Below are 17,181 nucleotides of genomic sequence, written 5' to 3' on the forward strand. Positions count from 1 at the left end.
CACCTGGTGGTACCAGGTCCCTCCCCTTCCCTACCCATCTGTCCTTCCAGCATAGATGCGCTCATAACTACAAACCTAGAACTCCAGCCTTTTGAAAAAATAATAAAATTATTATCAACCAACAGCCTTTTATAGCAAAAATTGCACAACACAGCCTAAACCTCTTCCCCCCCCCCTCCTTCCCATAACTGTGTAAGTGTTTGCATTTCTTTTCCTTCATGTCTGCCCCAGTGCATACTGTTAGTTCCATGGGGAACTGCTCCCATTGCAGTTCCCCATGGATAGCATTGGAGCCTGCTCATCAGCCGATCCTGGCTCCCCTCCTGCTGACTCGGTTTGGGGTGCTTCATCAGGATGATTGGAAGAGATTACCGGCAAGGATTCTAGTGGGCTCTGTGTCTGTCCACTCGCCCACAACCGCCACATTTGCGCCTTCGCCACCCTTTTTAGAAAACATGCCTCTGCACAGCTTCAGCAGTGCTTTAAAAAAAAAGAAAAGTGTGAAAGGGAGTTTCAAGTTCTGCTTTGAAGAGATACCTTCTGCTCAACACTGGTGTCCTCTTGCGGCCCTTTTAAGCATCCCTTGAGTCACTGATAGTTGTGGGGTCACATTTTCAGACTGAATGGCCTTTGTTAATCCCAAGCAAGAGATGCTTTAAAGATACTGGTTTTTCACTGCTCACTCTTGGGAGGGGGAGTTCTACAAATGAATAAAATGTCAACCTCATCAGTTGGCGTTTTTATCTATTCTAGTTAGTTAGTTGGTGTAGGGAAAATAGATTTCTACTTAAGTTCCTTGTCTATTAACTTATTGCACTTAAGAGTAAGACATTTTGGGGCTAGACTTCCAAGACTGTACTTCAGGAGTGTTTTGGTTTGGTTTTTTTTTTGTGATGGCACATAGGTCAAGGGACTGCAAGAGACTGTACTTCTTTTCCTTAAGCCGTGATACACTCTGAAGTTCTTTAGTAGTGCACCTTCAGGAATATTTTGGTTTCTGCTGTAATATTTCCTCAGATGAGGGAAAGGAAAATTGTTAATAAATCTAGCCCTTATTGAGATCTCTTAGACCTAGTATTTCTGGGTAGTCTGTCTAAGCTGCCAATTTAAAGATTCCTTCATGATTCGCTGGGCACTGGGAAGTGTGATCGGTAATAGAAATGTCTTTCTGCCTTACCACTTCTCTCTTGAGTATGTTCTGTTGCAGAGAATCTAATCTGTTCACTCCCCCCCACCTTTTTCCTTATTTTCTCTGGTTTCCAGTATCTCTGGAAAAAGGGATGTAACATGCTGGTAGTTCAGAGTGTCAGCTGGGGTAACTGGCTGGGTCTGGGAGCAGGCAGACAAGTAGATATCAGCTAGGTAAGTGCAATCTGCCTTCTCTCTGGTTATGTCTAGTATGGCTGGAATAATACAGCTGATATGCTGCATGGAGGTCCTGTCAGATTAGGGTGTCTGTGCATTTCACTCTGTCTGAGAACAAACAAAGGAGTCCACTTTACATAAGTACATAAGTATTGCCACACTGGGACAGACCAAAATTCCATTAAGCCCAGCATCCTGTTTCCAACAGTGGCCAGTCCACGTCACAAATACCTGGCAAGATCCCCAAATAATTCAATACATTTTATGCTGCTTATCCCAGAAATAAGCAGTGGATTTTTCCCAAGTCATTTTAATAATGGTCTATGGACTTTTCCTTTAGGAAGCAAACTAAACCTTTTTTTAAACCCTGCTAAGCTAACCGCATTTACCACATTCTCTGGCAATGAATTCCAGAGTTTAATTACACGTTGAGTGAAGAAAATTTTTCTCTGATTCGTTTTAAATTTATTACTTTGTAGCTTCATCGCATGCCCCCTAGTCCTAGTATTTTTGGAAAGAGTAAACAAACGATTCACGTCTACCCATTCCACTCCACTCAGTATTTTATAGACCTCTATCATATCTCCCCTAGCCGCTTCAGCTTTTCCTCATAGGGAAGTTGTCCCATCCCCTTTATCATTTTCGTCACCCTTCTCTGTACCTTTTCTAATTCCACTATATCTTTTTTTGAGATGCGGTGACCAGTATGTCTATAAATAAGGACTATGACGCACTACAACTAAGTCATGGCAGTTAAGCAGCATACCTGGTGTGTTTTTGTCTGGCCTAGGAGTAGGTAGACAAACAATTATCAGTAGAGTGTTCTTGCCCATCTAACAGCAAGCTTAAACCGAAGCTGCACAGGTCCCCAGTTTCTCCTGTGACCTATATGTTCAACATTGAAGAACAACGCTCCTCTCTGTTAAAATCACTAGCCTTTTTAATGCCACTTTGCTAAGATTCTCCAGGGTGCAGGCTGTAACCAGGTACCTCTAAATGCAGCCAAGGATAGAACAATCTCCTCCAGCCACAGGCTCCTGGTACAGTCAAGAAATACATGTCCACCAGCAACTTCAATCTTAAGGACTTTATTCCATGCAGGTTTCTAGTAGACCTGATACACAGTTCCAACAGCAGCATTCACCTTTCATCTTAAGCACATATAAGCCACCTGAAAGTGTGTGGCAAATAGTCCCCTTTAAGCAGTAGGCTATCATCACATATCAGGATTCAATACAGGCTCACAGTCAGCTCCAGTCTGGGCTCTTTATCCAGTGCACCATAAGCAGTAGTTCAATATAAGCAGTAGTTCAATTCCAAATAGAAGCAGTTCTTTCAATTCATCATCACAGTTAAATCACAAAGCAGCAGTTTCTACCTTCTACTCTCTTTACCTTCAGGAGAGTTCAATACTTTAGGGACTCCTCATACCCAAGGGATTTCACCCTGCATCAGCTTCACTGGTAAATTCAATACTTTAGGGACCTCCCTTACCCAAGGATTGTCAGCCTGCAAATACTTTTGGGACTTCCTCACACCCAAGGGATTTCAGCCTGCTTCAGTACTTTAGGGACCTCTCTTACCCAAGGGTTTTCAGCCTGCAACTGCTTCTCTCCTCTCTGGGACTCCTTCCCACCTGCCTAATCAATCCCTGGCTTTTGCTTTCACAACCAATCATTCTCCTTCCACTAGTTTCCCCCATACCCATACCAGCTGAGTTAAGCATTAGACTAATGAGGATCTCCTGCACACAGGGTTTCCTATCTCTCTTTCCCCCTAGTGGCAGCCACTCTACAAATCCTCCCAGCTTACACCCATGCCTTCCCCGATTGCAGCTAGGAGTCCAGTCCAGGTTCTTCATCTCACACCCTGGCTCCTTGCCTGCAATGCCTTCTGGGACTTGTATTTCAAACTGTGAAACTGCCTTAACCCAGCTATCCTGGATGTGACTATCACAAGGCCAATGCATTTTCTAGTGTAGTTCCTCAGTTGTAGAATCAGGCTATCTACCTCTGTGCCATCTGAGGACAACCTAAATGAAACCTGGAAGCATATTTATTCCATAGTGGATCTTGGATGGTGGATTTAGAATGAACCCAGTATTTTTTGTATGACAGTGTTTGTTTTTAATCGCTACTGTTATTTTTACCTCATTTTATTTTATTTTTTGTCTTTTGGATTTTATTATTTGTGGACGTTTTATCTGTGTATTTTGATTATTTATACTGTACCCTTTCTTGAGCTTATGTAAAGAGAGGTTAAATACTGAAATAATTAAATGAAAATAAAGTAACCTAGGAAATGTATGTATTTACTTTGTACTTTCTGTGGGGTAATCTAAGGGAAGCGCATTAGTACTTTCCCTTTGAGAATTAGTGTTATCTTATGCACATACTTGTCACACACTAGTTAGAGGGCGATTTTATAAACAGGCCACCTAAGCCTTTTTTGGGAACTGCACCACAGGATCCATGCTTAGAATAGTGTCTGTTTTGGTTCAGAAGTAGGATAACAGTGAGATAGTAATGAATGTCTGCATGTCTTCACTCTTCCTAATAGCGCCTATGGGAACTGGTTTCCTGGAGGTAAACCACTGATCCAGCAAGCCATGGCCAAAATAATGAAGGCAAACCCTGCTTTGTATGTGCTGCGTGAGAGGATCCGCAAAGGTCTTCAGCTGTATTCCTCAGAGCCTACAGAGCCGTACTTATCGTCCCAGAACTATGGCGAACTGTTCTCCAATCAGATCATCTGGTTTGTGGATGATACCAATGTATACAGAGTGACCATCCACAAGGTGAGTGTGGGTGGGGCAAGGAAAGAGGGGTATTTGAAGTGAAGAATACACCATATTGAGAAAACGAAAAAAGGAGCAGGGGAGGAGAGAGTAACCATACCAAAAGTGAATAAAAACCACAGTGCAGTACAGATGGGATTAGTGTACATGGTGCATTCTTTAGAAATTTGAGTTCCTAACAGGGCAGGTTTGAGATGAAACTTCTTATTTACAGGAGCATGCGCAGAAGCTGCTGGGCACATAAACTTATTGCTTTAATTGGAACTGATGAGACTGTATAGTCAGATTTGATTTTTTTGTTTGTTTTTTTTTTTAAGACTTTTGAAGGAAACTTAACCACAAAGCCTATCAATGGAGCCATTTTCATCTTTAACCCCAGGACAGGGCAACTATTCTTAAAGATTATCCACACATCTGTGTGGGCTGGCCAGAAGCGCTTGGGTCAGGTGAGTGGCTTATTCTGTATAGCATCCATGTTTGTCTGTCTTGGGTAATTTTTTGTCAGTATGGTATCTGACAAAACAAAGGTAATGAGGCAAATGGCGAAGGTGGGTCTTAAATGGTTTTGGTTTTGGTTTTGGTTTTAGTACTGGGAAGGCAAAATGCTTATAGATGGGCTGCTGCCATTGTCAGGCAGACATAGGTAAAAAAAAAAACTTTTATATAAAAGATTTTATACCTAGTTTTTAAGATTTTGATGTTAAATGTGTGCATGAATAAGGGGCTGTATAAACTATATGTTGCTGCCTCTGAAGAGAATTCTCACCTTTTTATTTCCTCTAGTTGGCTAAATGGAAAACAGCTGAGGAAGTGGCAGCTCTTATCCGCTCCCTGCCAGTGGAGGAACAACCCAAGCAAATCATTGTTACACGGAAGGGTATGTTGGATCCACTTGAGGTAAGAACAGGAGCTGCAGTGCTGTGTCTGTCAGAACAGCCTCTTGTGTTAAGCTATGTAGGCTTAACACAGTATTTGTATTAGATGGCAAGTTTCAAACCAGTTTCCACAGGTAAAAAGGGGCATTACCCATGGAACTGAGCCCTCTTAAAACTGCCTTCCTCACGTGTATGTACAATGTATAAATGTAAACCATGGTTGTACCACAGAAAGGTGGTTTATCAAATCCATGACCCTTTTTACCTTTATTTGGAAATGAGGTTTGAAAATGTACACTTAACGTGGTCATGTTTTTCAAGTAAAACAAAGTATCCCCACAAAAAGGAGATGCACATGTGTGCAAATATTTTTTTCATAAACAGGTGTTAAAGTGTACTGTCACTTTGAAAATAAGGTTCAATGTCTGCCAGTAATAATTGCCTACAGATATTGTAGATATTTTTTAAAGATTTTTTTTGTTTTAAGTGTCTCTTATAAAGCAAATATAATGCATAAATATGTGGGCCATTTGAAAATGTAGTTGGTATAAAGGGTTAAATGTTGATGCTTCCATTTCCAGTTCTTTTAAGAGCCTGTTGGTGGAGTCTGAAAAAATTGCTGAGCTGAGCATGGGAAGGTCCTAAATTATCAGCTTATCTTCTTCCTATATTCTAGGTACATTTACTGGATTTTCCTAACATTGTGATCAAAGGGTCAGAGCTCCAGCTGCCCTTCCAGGCTTGTCTGAAAGTGGAGAAGTTTGGAGACTTGATCCTGAAGGCCACAGAGCCCCAGATGGTTCTCTTCAACCTCTATGATGACTGGCTAAAAACCATCTCCTCCTACACAGTAAGGACCGTACCTGAACCTTTTGATTATTCTTCTTTACTGCCACAGTTGTCCCGTTTATATAATGTAGGCACGGATTCAGTGCATGTTGTGACCTGTGACTTTTCCTGGGATGAGTGTGTGATGTCAAATTAGGAGGAGAGGTTATATGTGCTTGAAGATTGTAGGAAACTCAGGGTCTGATGAGGATTAATATATAGGATCTATAAATAATCCCTGAGTTGTGGTCAGCTTAAAAGCAGAGCAATCCATTTATCAATAAGGGCCTTAAATACACACAAGCAAGGTATAGTATACAGTGTGTCCCATGCTTGTGTGAATGAAGGCTGCTATTGATATATAGCTTACTCTGCTTTTAAGCAGAAGAATGCACAAAGATTATTTGTAGCCCTTAATTGATTGATCATCCCATATGTCTTGGTTTTTTTTTGTTTTATTGAGAATTAACATATACACATTTGTTAGATGTTTTCCGTTTTCTAGACTTTTTATGTTCACACGCCTCCTCCCATCCAGTTCACCGATCTATTGCTGTCTTAGAGTTTGGTTTCTCTTACATATCGTGTCTCTAAATGGGTTAATTTTGTGCATAAAGTAATTTTAAAAAAATCTATGTGCAACAGAATCCTCCACTCATCTAATAGTGTACAAAGAACAGTCCCAAATAATTTTATGTATATACTTCAAAATTCTTTGCTACCCTGGTGAATCCATGTTTGAACAGCACCTTTCACTTGGAAAACTAAGTTAAATTTTTCATATTTGCTTGACTTTTGAAGTATATACATAAAATTAGTTGGGACTGTTTTTTGTACACTATTAGAAGAGTGGAATTTTTCTGACCAATGGCCATTCTTTACCGATTTTAACTATCAGGCAATTTGTGTAATTCACTGAGGTCTTTTCGCCACTTAAATAATTAGTTATTTTTGATATTGAGGGCCCCTTTTACAAAGTGGCGGTAAGCCCAATGCGGGCTTACCACTTGCTAAACAGGAAGTACCACTGGGCTACAGGTATATTGAGTATGATCTCAATTTCTTCCAAATTTACTTCTGATGCTGTTTTCAATATTTGCTTTGTACCAAAGACAGCTTCTTCTAGGAGTCATAGGGTGTAATATGTGCATTCTTCAAGTAAAGCTCCTATTTCCCATGCCACTGGGACCTTCAATTGAGCTACAGTACGTATTTGTAAGGTTATTCCTTCATCCAAGACTATTATATAATGGGATTCACTGTTATCATCCAGTGATCCAGTGAATACTGGGACCGTGACCTGATTTCTGCTGTTTCTCACAATGTCAGGCATTCTCACGTCTTATACTGATTTTGCGAGCTTTGCATGTGAACAATGACCGTGCCAAAGTTATCCTAAAGCCAGATAAAACCACCATCACAGAGCCTCATCACATCTGGCCCACGCTGACAGATGAGGAGTGGATTAAGGTAGAGGTGCAACTAAAAGATTTGATCCTGGCAGACTACGGCAAGAAAAACAAGTAAGAGATTGTCAGATCCTGTTTAGTGTCATGTGGGGGAAACCTCTAGGGCTCCAGAATGGAAGCAGATACACATGTCTGATTTTATGCAGATGCACCTCACAAGTGAAGGTTATACATGTGTTCTGTCTTTCCACAAGATGTGTAGTTTTCCTGTTTACTGGGCCCCCATCAATTGTATTTTTGATTATATGTATATGTAAAAATTCAACAAGTTTTTAACTAGCAAGTTTTATGTAATTTCACCAGCAGATAACATGTTCCAGTTTGAGTCTAATATGAACTACTAAAAGCAGTTTTTCTGGGCCACCTTTCCTGCCATATTTAGCCTTTAATAGACTGATTATTAAAGCAATGTTTTATCAGTCTTGGTGCTATCATGTCCTGTTTGGGGGTTGACAGAGCTTCTAATATAGAGAGAGAGATTGTGATTGACTTAGTATTCAGTCTCTTCTCAGTTTGTATTCCCAAGGGTTTTGTCTCTGGGGCTTGTGGGGTGGACACCTGTGTACTTGCTTTTTCTTAGGTTTATTGCTACTTCTCGTTTTGTCTTTTAGTGTGAATGTAGCTTCTTTGACACAGTCTGAGATCAGGGACATTATCCTGGGGATGGAGATCTCTGCTCCTTCACAGCAGAGACAGCAGATAGCAGAGATTGAGAAGCAAACCAAGGAGCAATCACAGCTTACTGCTACACAGACTCGAACGGTCAACAAACATGGGGATGAGATCATCACCTCAACTACAAGCAACTATGAGACCCAGACATTTTCCTCTAAGACTGAGTGGCGAGTCAGGTACTGAAGTAGGCAGCTGTTGTAGAAGGGTTTGGTGCTAGAGGAAAAGAAAGTCTGACCTATATTAGTTAATTGCAAGGCCCCACAATCTCTTAACTGCAGCATAAAGATTAATTGTGCACTGTCTAGACTTGTTATCCAGCATTCAGTATATATGCCTTAGTTGTTGACTTAGTTGTTGAGTCGGAAACAGTGCTTCGATTATGCAGATTACCATTATTCCAGAACCCATGGGATAGTTGTGTCCATCAACCAGCAGGTGGAGAGATAGAGAACTGAATACTGAGATGAGATATATCTCTCTTAGCATCCAGTCCAGCCCCTCAGTATTTTCTGTCTCCAGCAGGTTTATGGACACACTTTTCACACTTTGCTCCTGGCCCAGTTGGTCAACAGTTGAGCTTTGCAAGTGGCTTATCTGCAGATTCTTGTCTCTGGTGCCATGTGAATTTACTTCTTTCCTTCCTTCACCACTCCCATGTTTCCTGTGGAGCTCTCCTTTTCCAGCACAACAACCTTTAAAAAAAAAAAAAAGAGAGAGAGGAAAGAGGTTTGCTGAAGGGCAGCCAGCAGTGGCAAGTCTGACTAAAGTTTAACTCGAAACCGCTTGGAGGGCTGCAAGTTGTTCTTGGTGCAGAAGAGAGATACTGACTCGCTGCTTGGGGACAGATTGTGCTACGCTTGTGACAGAGTGAGACAACTCCCACGGAAGCAGTTAAGCAGTGTTCTTCCCACTGTGGGACTTGCAGTGTTGGGGGCATTGGCATTGCAATGCGTGCAAGCCAGGAATCCCATGGGACACTGAGGGAATGGTTGGTGGCAGCATATCTTTGGATTTGGCACAGCATCCGAATATGCCAGGACTTCGGGCTCTCCGCCATGGTTGGTGCGCAGTTTGATACAGGAGAGTATAGGAATAGGCATCATTTTGTCGGGGCTGACTGGTGGTGAGGATCCAGCCTCTGTCTGATAATGCGTGGAGTACAGCCGTCATTTTACGGCCTCAAGGCCCAACAGAGCATTCAGCTACATCAGGATCTTTTTCTCTAGAGTTTATATTGCATTGCTCCTACACCAGGCCTATTTACTGAAGCAGGGACAGTCTGACTTGCTGCAAGGTGCTTCAGTTTCTCACTCCACTGCCCCTCCGGCTCCTAAGAGATCTTGTTTAGACCTCCAGAAAGGGGTAGATGAGGCTATCTCTGCTTCTCCGTCCTTCTGATGTGGCCTTGGTCTATTCAGAGGAGCCATCGTTGAAGGAGCCATTAGAGGAGGGAGATGATCCGAAAGTACTGAGGTTGTTTCATAAAGAGGAGCCTGGTTATTTCTGAAGCCCTAGCAGTGCTTTCCATTGAAGAGCCATCTGCTTTGGCGTCAGGAATTCCATCTTTGTCGATCATGAGGGGCTTGAAGGTTCTTCTAAGGCCTTACCGATGCATCCAGACATTCAGGACGTGATTACAGCAGAATGGTTTTCATTGGATTTGGGGCTGAGAGTAGAAAGAGCCATGGCTCGCCTCTACCCATTAGTTCTGGAGGAGAAAAATTGTGCCATAACGCCTAGCTGGAAGCGGGGTTGGCCTACTTGGCCGATGCTATTTATGACATGTTACGGGTTACAGCCTGCAGTATGTTTTTGTCTGTCATGGTACATCTGCAACTCTGGTTGCGGCATTGGGCAGCAGATGTAGCTTCAGTCACATCTAGTTAAACTGCCCTTTCGGGGCAAATGGTTATTTGTAGAAGATCTCAGTAACTTGGTGAAAATAACTGGGGGAAACTAGACCACAGCAGTTGTCAGAGGATAAGCAAAAGCCTCTGGTCAACTTTCTTCTCAAGGGGCTCTTTATCTGGATACAGCAGATGGTACCGGCCTGGTCAACAGCTATATGGTCAGAAGAACTGCTTTCAGGCACGCTATTCTTCTTTTTGTGTGGACAGGAAGTCCTCCTCTTAGAGCACCCAATTCCTCCAGAGCTTTGCAGTGATGTGAGGCTGGTCCACTTTTCTCTTCCTTCCATGGAAGGAAGTCTTCCGAAGTTTTGGGAAGAGTGGGCCAAAATCATGTCAGAGCAGTGGGTTTTGGATCTTCTAACATAAGGTTACAAGTTGGAATTCTGTCATCCATGCATTCCTCTCTTCTTGCGGTCTCCTTGTCGAAAGGGAACCAAGGTAATTGAGGTTCAGGCCACTGTAGATTCCTTGCTGGCGGGCCATTGTTCCAGTTCCCCAGGCCGAACAGGACATCTATTTCATTGTCCCAAAGAAGGAAGGGCATCTTTCCTTCAATCTTAAATCTCAAAGGTCTAAACAGCTGCCTCTGACTTACTTTCGCATGGAGACACTAAGAGCAGTTATAGCCTCAGCTCAAATGGGAGGATTTCTCACCGCCCTCAATCTCAAGGAGATGTACTTGTATATGGGCACCGCATCAGAGGTTTCTATGTTTTGCATTACTGGGCCGTCACTTCCACTTCATGGCTTTGCCTTTTCAGTTTAGCCATTGCTCCAAGAACACTTACCAAGGTTATGGTGGTGGTGGGTGGGGGGGAACCTTTTCGTCAGTGCTAGGGAATCAAAGGTCGCCTGTATCTCAGCTGGTTCATTCGTGCATTGTCCTATTCGGAGAGCATGGTGGTGACAAAGTTGTCTGTCTTCTGCAGTCAGAGTGGGTGATCAATATCGAGAAGAGCAGACTAATGCCATCACAGAGGATGGAGTATCTGGGCATTTTATTTGACACAGCACAGGTAAGGATCTTCATTACAAAGTGCAGGAGGTTGAAGCTGGTTCAACATTCGTGTTCTCAATCAATGCAGGCCCTGGGTCTGGGATTACATGCAGGTTCTAGGGTCAGTGATGGTGGCAGTGGAAGTGGTGCCATGGGCAAGGGCTCATATGTGGTGTCACGTAATGCCTTAGTGCTACCCCTAGCACCCACCCGGGAATAGTCCGTGGCCACCTGGAGGGTCTGGCCCAGCACTGCCCAGGCCCACTCTCACCTGCACATATGCGCCTACACTGGCAAGGGGGTTCTAGGGACACCAGGGCCACAATCCCAGAGGTCCCACAGTTCTTAGGAAAAACCACCACCCACAGACCGTGAACACAAATGCCAGGATTCTTAGTCCAGGACACCAGAGCGAATGAACTAACAGGTTTATTATCATTAATAGAACAGTGAACAGTAAAAGGTTGAAACACAGCAAATAGGAACAGGTAAAATAACAAGGATTTAATGTTGAATCTAGTTGGACATTTTTTACTACCTAAGTAGTACCTGGGGAGGTCAGGAAAAGCAACTACTTACAGGAATTGAACATGGCCTCAGTGCAGAGGACTACTCCCTCCACACTCCCAACTGAGACTGAGGAGTTCTAGCATATTCTGGGATAGGTCTTTGGCTTCAGGGAGAGCACAGAGCATTAGCGCTGAGGATGTTTGACCAATGACACTGCAGGTTTCTTTTCTCCTCAGAGGTTTGCCTTCCCTTCCTTTTGGGAAATTTAGCAAAAAAGCTAATATAGCTTGACACTACCTGCTGGCCAAACAAGGGAAATATGCTGAAGGGGGGAAAAAGTGTCCTAGGGCAGCAATACAAATCACAAAGCATGGAAGTCCCCTGTTCCGCTACTTGTGGCTATTAAAGGAATCTCTTCTCAGCTGCTGAGACTCCTGTTCCATCCAGATACACCGTGCCAGATGGAACTTGTAATGAGCTCCCCAACCTGACTTTCTTGTGTCCGTTGTCACCACCTCCCATTGTATTATTGGAAAGAGAGCTCAGACTGGGTGACAACTACCAGTGCATACGTCGTCTGGCAACCAGCGTCCAAGGAAGATAAAGGTCATACTTCTTTGACACCGGAGACCAGCTTATAATGCTGGGCACGGGGGGGGGGGGGGGCAGGGACACAGGAGTAATGCTGGACATGGGGGCAGGGACACAGAGAGTAATGCTGGACACCGGGGGGACAGGAGCACAGAGGAGTAATGGTGATCACAGGGTGAGGGGAATAAATAGGGACAGGCACACAGAGGGGAACATGCAGGATAGGGCAAGACACACACAGAGGGGAAATGCTGAATATAAGGGCTGGATTGGAAGAGGGCAGATGCTGAAAATGGAGGAGGGTCAGGGACACAGAGGGGAGATGTTAGGACAGATAAGGATGCAGGAGGAAGATGGTGAACATGGAACGAGAAGAAATGTCAAATGGACAAACCACAGCACAGACAAGAAAAAAAACAGACGCAGAAAAGAGACACCGGGACCAAAGTGAACAGAAAAATAAAATGCTCAGACAACAAAGATAGAAAATATATTTTATCTGAATTAATTAATGTCAATTTTTGGAAATGCACATCTCTGATATCTCTTCAACAAGATATATCACAAAGATCAACATGTGTAACTGTATAATCTAACATGTGTAACTGTATAATCTTAAAACTTCCAGACTGTCTTACAATGTCTTATAATGTCTTTCTGCTTTAACGCCTTCATGTATTTCACCACCATGTAACACAAAACCCTCTGTAAACCAAATGGTATATTCACTGCTATTTCCAGTATCCATGACGAATTGTAAGCCACATTGAGCCTGCAAAGAGGTGGGATAATGTGGGATACAAATGCCATAAATAAAATATGTTTTTCATGTATGACCATGCTGTGGTATTCTGCATGGAAATTTTGTTTGTTTCGCTTTTTTCACTAGGTAATGTATTGGTGTTTTAGGGCCCAGTGTAATATTTACACTGCTGCCTTTTCACACATGAGGTTGTAGCTCTTTGTGTCCTGGCAGTTAGCACTATTATGGTATGGTAATGTTGTGAGTGTGTTTTTGTCTAAGTTTGTGTATACTGTTAAAGATGTCTTAAAGTGTGGTTTGGATTTTAAAATGTGCAGGGGACAGTGCTTCCTTAGCATCCCTCCGGACCGGCCCAGGATTGGACTGATGGGTTGTCTCCAGCAGGTGGAGACTGAGAAAAAAAACCTCTGACTCTAGCGAGCCAATAAGAGCCCTGGTCATGTGACCCTAGCCTCAGTATTTTCTCAGTCTCCCAGCAGGTAGGACGTGAGCCCATTAGTCTCTCTTTCTGGTATATATCTCTATTTAGTTGTTTTCTCTTCTGTGCCTGAGCAATAAGACTTTCCCCACTGACTGAACGAGCAGACAGCTCAGTTGAATGGTCTGGGTATGCCTTGTTGGCTGTGTTGCAGTTTTGTGTTAAAAAAAAAAACACACCTATTTCAGCTGTTTACAGCATTTGTTTGTGCCCTCTTTGCTGTTCTCACGGGTTTTAAGTAGTTTCGGGTGGTTTTTTCTTGGCTGCCGCTTCGTTCTCGATTGCTAATTAAATAAAAGGAATTTCGCACGAACCGTGTCGGCGCAAGCACGTTTTCTCCGAAATGTCGGAGAAGTTGAAGAGGTGCTCAGTTTGTCAGTGCCAAGGCGTTAATGCCTCAGGCGCATATAAGTACTGCACGCCGCTCGAAGTTTCCTCTGCTCCTCTCCCTCCGTCAACGTCGGGGCCCCTTTTGGCGACGGTTCCTTCTTCCCCCACAAGGTCGTTGGCGCCGGCTGCGGAGGCCTCAGGCTCAGCTTCGGCGGGTAGCGCTGGCAATTTGGCGCGAACGGCGGCCATTTTAACTTCTGCTCAGATTCCTTCTACAGGAGGGCCGTCTGCTTTGCGCAGCTCGGCCTCCTTAGCTGAACCTGAATCGGGGGTTATTTTGAACACTGCAAGCACTCCGGGCAGGGGGTTTTCCTCCTGACTTTGTCTTGCAGATATATCAGGCGTTTCTGATGCAGAAGGGCACTTCAGGAGCAGGAGTGTCAGAGGAGACTGTTCCATCCATCCTCCCTGCCAAAAGACCTCGGGAATGGGACACACAATTTGATTTGTTTTCCTCTCCAGATCAAGAAATGCCTCTTTTAGAGGAGGAAGAGGCTTTAGGGGAACATTCTTGGGAAGATCCTTCCTCATTGGATCCAGACGCTGGGCCTTTGTCTCAGGGGGAGGATCCAGCGGTGGCTCGAGTGTTCCATGGAGAGGACTTGCAGGATCTTATTGCTATCCACTTTGCATTTTGAGGCTCCTCTTTCTGACTCAGAGGTGCAAAAGGTGGTTATCTTAGTTAAGGGATCCAGAGCTTTCACAAGGACTTTTCTGATGCTTCAAGATATTTGGGAGGTTATTAAAGCGCAATGGGAGGTCCCGGATGCGGCTTTTCGTCCCTCTAAATTGATGCAGCGCCTTTACCCTGTCCCAGAGCCTGATAGGGCTCTGCTTAAGCTTCACGTGGTAGATGCCATGGTTTCAGCTGTAACTAAGCGCAATACGGTCCCGGTAGATGGCGGAATGGCGTTACGGGATGCTCAGGATAGAAGGCTTGACACTCTTCTAAAGAATAGTTTTCATGTTTCTTCTCTGGCAGTACAGGCGGCCATTTGTGGTTCTCTGGTGGCTACAGCTTGCTTTCGTTGGGCGGAAAGAGTTTTAGATCGCTCTTCCGATGATCTAGGCGCAATTGATGTAGAAGTAGCTAAGATTGAGACAGGCTCTGCTTTTTTAGCCGATGCTCTGTATGATTTGCTGAGGGCTTCTTCTAAGTCCTTGGCCTTGGGAGTCGCAGCTCGTCGATCTCTTTGGTTGAAGGGCTGGTCGGCGGATGCAGCCTCCAAGTCTAAATTAAGTAAATTTCCATTTAAAGGTTCCTTTTTGTTTGTTCTGTATACATCTACGTAAATACTGAAGAACTGGACTGGATGCCAAGAAATGTCTCCGCTCAGTTTTCAGTTCTCTATCTCCACCTGATGGTTGATGGACACAGCTATCCCACAGATTCTGGAATAGTGGGAAGGACTAATGGAAAGAAAATATCAGGTAAGACCTTTATTGAATATTGAATAGTTAGTGCTTTTGTTGTAGATGTTTGACAATTGCCCATTGAGAGCTGTAGCTGTGCACTTGTTTTGGTTTGATTACGTATGTCTATTTACAGAGCGATTTCTGCTGCCAATCTTCACCTACGAACCAACCACATCTATGTCTCTTCTGATGATATTAAGGAAACGGGCTACACCTATATCCTACCTAAAAACGTGCTGAAAAAATTCATCTGCATCTCAGATTTGCGAGCACAGGTCATTATATCTGCATGGCTTGTTTTCATTGGCTGCAGACTTTTTTTTTATTTTTATGAAATGTCTTTTCATTTGGTTGTCTCCATTGGCTCCGTGTTTGTGGAAAGCTCTTGCAATGGCCGTGGGATATAGGGGAACTTGTGCTGAATGTTGCTAATTGTTTTTTTGTGTTTGTAGATTGCAGGATACTTGTATGGCATAAGCCCCCCAGATAACCCCCAGGTGAAGGAGATCCGCTGCATTGTCATGGTACCACAGTGGGGAACACATCAGACTGTGCACCTCCCAGGTCAGCTACCACAGCATGAATACCTCAAGGTAAGTGACACATTCTATAACTGCTAGGAGCTTTTTCCCAGCAGTCTGGAGACCTTCACATTATATTAAGCTATCTCTCTCTGTTAGGAAATGGAACCTCTTGGATGGATTCACACCCAACCAAACGAGTCACCACAGCTTTCACCTCAGGACGTTACCACACATGCCAAAGTAATGGCAGACAACCCATCCTGGGATGGAGAAAAGACCATAATCATCACGTGTAGGTGAGTTTATGGGGAGAGCACTCACATCTGCTTCACTTGCAGATGTGAGAAACTTTGTACTGAGGGTGGAACCTAATTGTCCTAGCTGACTTGCCTTCACGCGCAGGCATATTCTGACATATTCACTTCTGAATGCCTGAGGAAAGGGCAGCATCTTCTGTTGATTAAAAGAGATACCGCAGATTATCCCATTGCCTTATGGTGAAATTTAAACTAACTGATATAGCTGCACAGTGCCCTTATAGGGCAGAGCTCACAATTCTGTATTTCTGTCTCCACCTGCTGGTCAATAGACACAACACCCACAGGTTCTTGGACTTATCTGGTTCTACTAAAGGAAAGAATGTTAGGTAAGATCTAATTTCTCCATGGGAAATGCTCCAGACAAGCCCAGACCCATGAGAAGTATTTCCCTATCTCACTGTCCTGTGAACTGTCGCAGTAACTTCTATCCTAAGTACCCTGAGAAGACAGTAACATGTCTCTGATCACTTTCTATGGTTTAATTAATCAACCAAATGCTCTGATTGCTGTGGCCAACCTTATGAGTGACAGAGAAGCCACCCATAAGTGGTGGTGTATAACTCAGTAACAAATGCCCCTGCCAGTATCATGAAAGAAAATGCCCAGCACTCAGCCATCCATAGAAAGGAGGGAGCTGATCTTGATGAATCAGCTCACTGGCAACTTTCCTGAGACAGGGGAGGGAAGTGCCTGGCTAGAAAACTCAGCCTGCTAAAATGTCCAGGACTTTATGAAGGATGCTAGCCCTAGATCAGGAGGAAAACTACTCAACAAAAATAGGTTTGTTGCAGCGACTGCTGCTGTGTGGAGAAGCTCCCGAGCTCTGGCTTTAATCCCTATGGTTCTAGCCACACTAGAACTTGGCAGATCATCAAGGCATCTTGATGAAAAGAGCTCCGCAGCATCACGTACCTCTGCTGCATAACTCACCTGACGGGGTTTATTTTGGAGCCATTTCCCCACACAGAAATGTTAAGCTGTTCAACCTGGACCCAGTGTAAGAGGTCTCAAATCATGCAGCCACTGCAAACCATTGCCTGGGGAGAAGGACTAGCATGATTAAGCAGAGATCCAGCTGTGTTCTCAGAGGTCCCTGAGCACTGCGCTTCCTGGACCCCGTGTTGTGGACTTACAGAAAAAGGCTTAACCTCTTTCTGAGAAGGAGATATGGTTCCTTTCTATTCTGGCCATCTTCTTAGTCTTAGAAAACTCTTTCTAATAGCCTGAAGCAGCAGGAAGCAATGAAACTACCTGGTTAAGAAGAGGAAGGCTC

At 43.8% G+C, this 17,181-nt stretch overlaps 1 protein-coding gene across 3 annotated transcripts in view; it reads left to right on the forward strand.

Annotated features, from left to right (window-relative positions):
* The window catches only part of PRPF8 (pre-mRNA processing factor 8), an 87,828-nt gene that overhangs the window by 65,937 nt on the left and 4,710 nt on the right, over positions 1 to 17,181 (forward strand). For all 3 annotated transcript variants that reach the window (XM_030186195.1, XM_030186193.1, XM_030186194.1), the window contains exons 33-41: positions 3,925 to 4,162; positions 4,480 to 4,608; positions 4,946 to 5,059; positions 5,714 to 5,887; positions 7,195 to 7,388; positions 7,946 to 8,185; positions 15,198 to 15,339; positions 15,517 to 15,657; positions 15,745 to 15,884. In XM_030186195.1, coding sequence (XP_030042055.1) covers positions 3,925 to 4,162; positions 4,480 to 4,608; positions 4,946 to 5,059; positions 5,714 to 5,887; positions 7,195 to 7,388; positions 7,946 to 8,185; positions 15,198 to 15,339; positions 15,517 to 15,657; positions 15,745 to 15,884 — 1,512 coding nt within the window. The remainder of the gene's footprint in view (positions 1 to 3,924; positions 4,163 to 4,479; positions 4,609 to 4,945; positions 5,060 to 5,713; positions 5,888 to 7,194; positions 7,389 to 7,945; positions 8,186 to 15,197; positions 15,340 to 15,516; positions 15,658 to 15,744; positions 15,885 to 17,181) is intronic.

The sequence above is a fragment of the Microcaecilia unicolor genome, chromosome 13 (genome assembly GCF_901765095.1).
Source record: "Microcaecilia unicolor chromosome 13, aMicUni1.1, whole genome shotgun sequence".
Taxonomy (NCBI): Eukaryota; Metazoa; Chordata; class Amphibia; order Gymnophiona; family Siphonopidae; genus Microcaecilia; species Microcaecilia unicolor.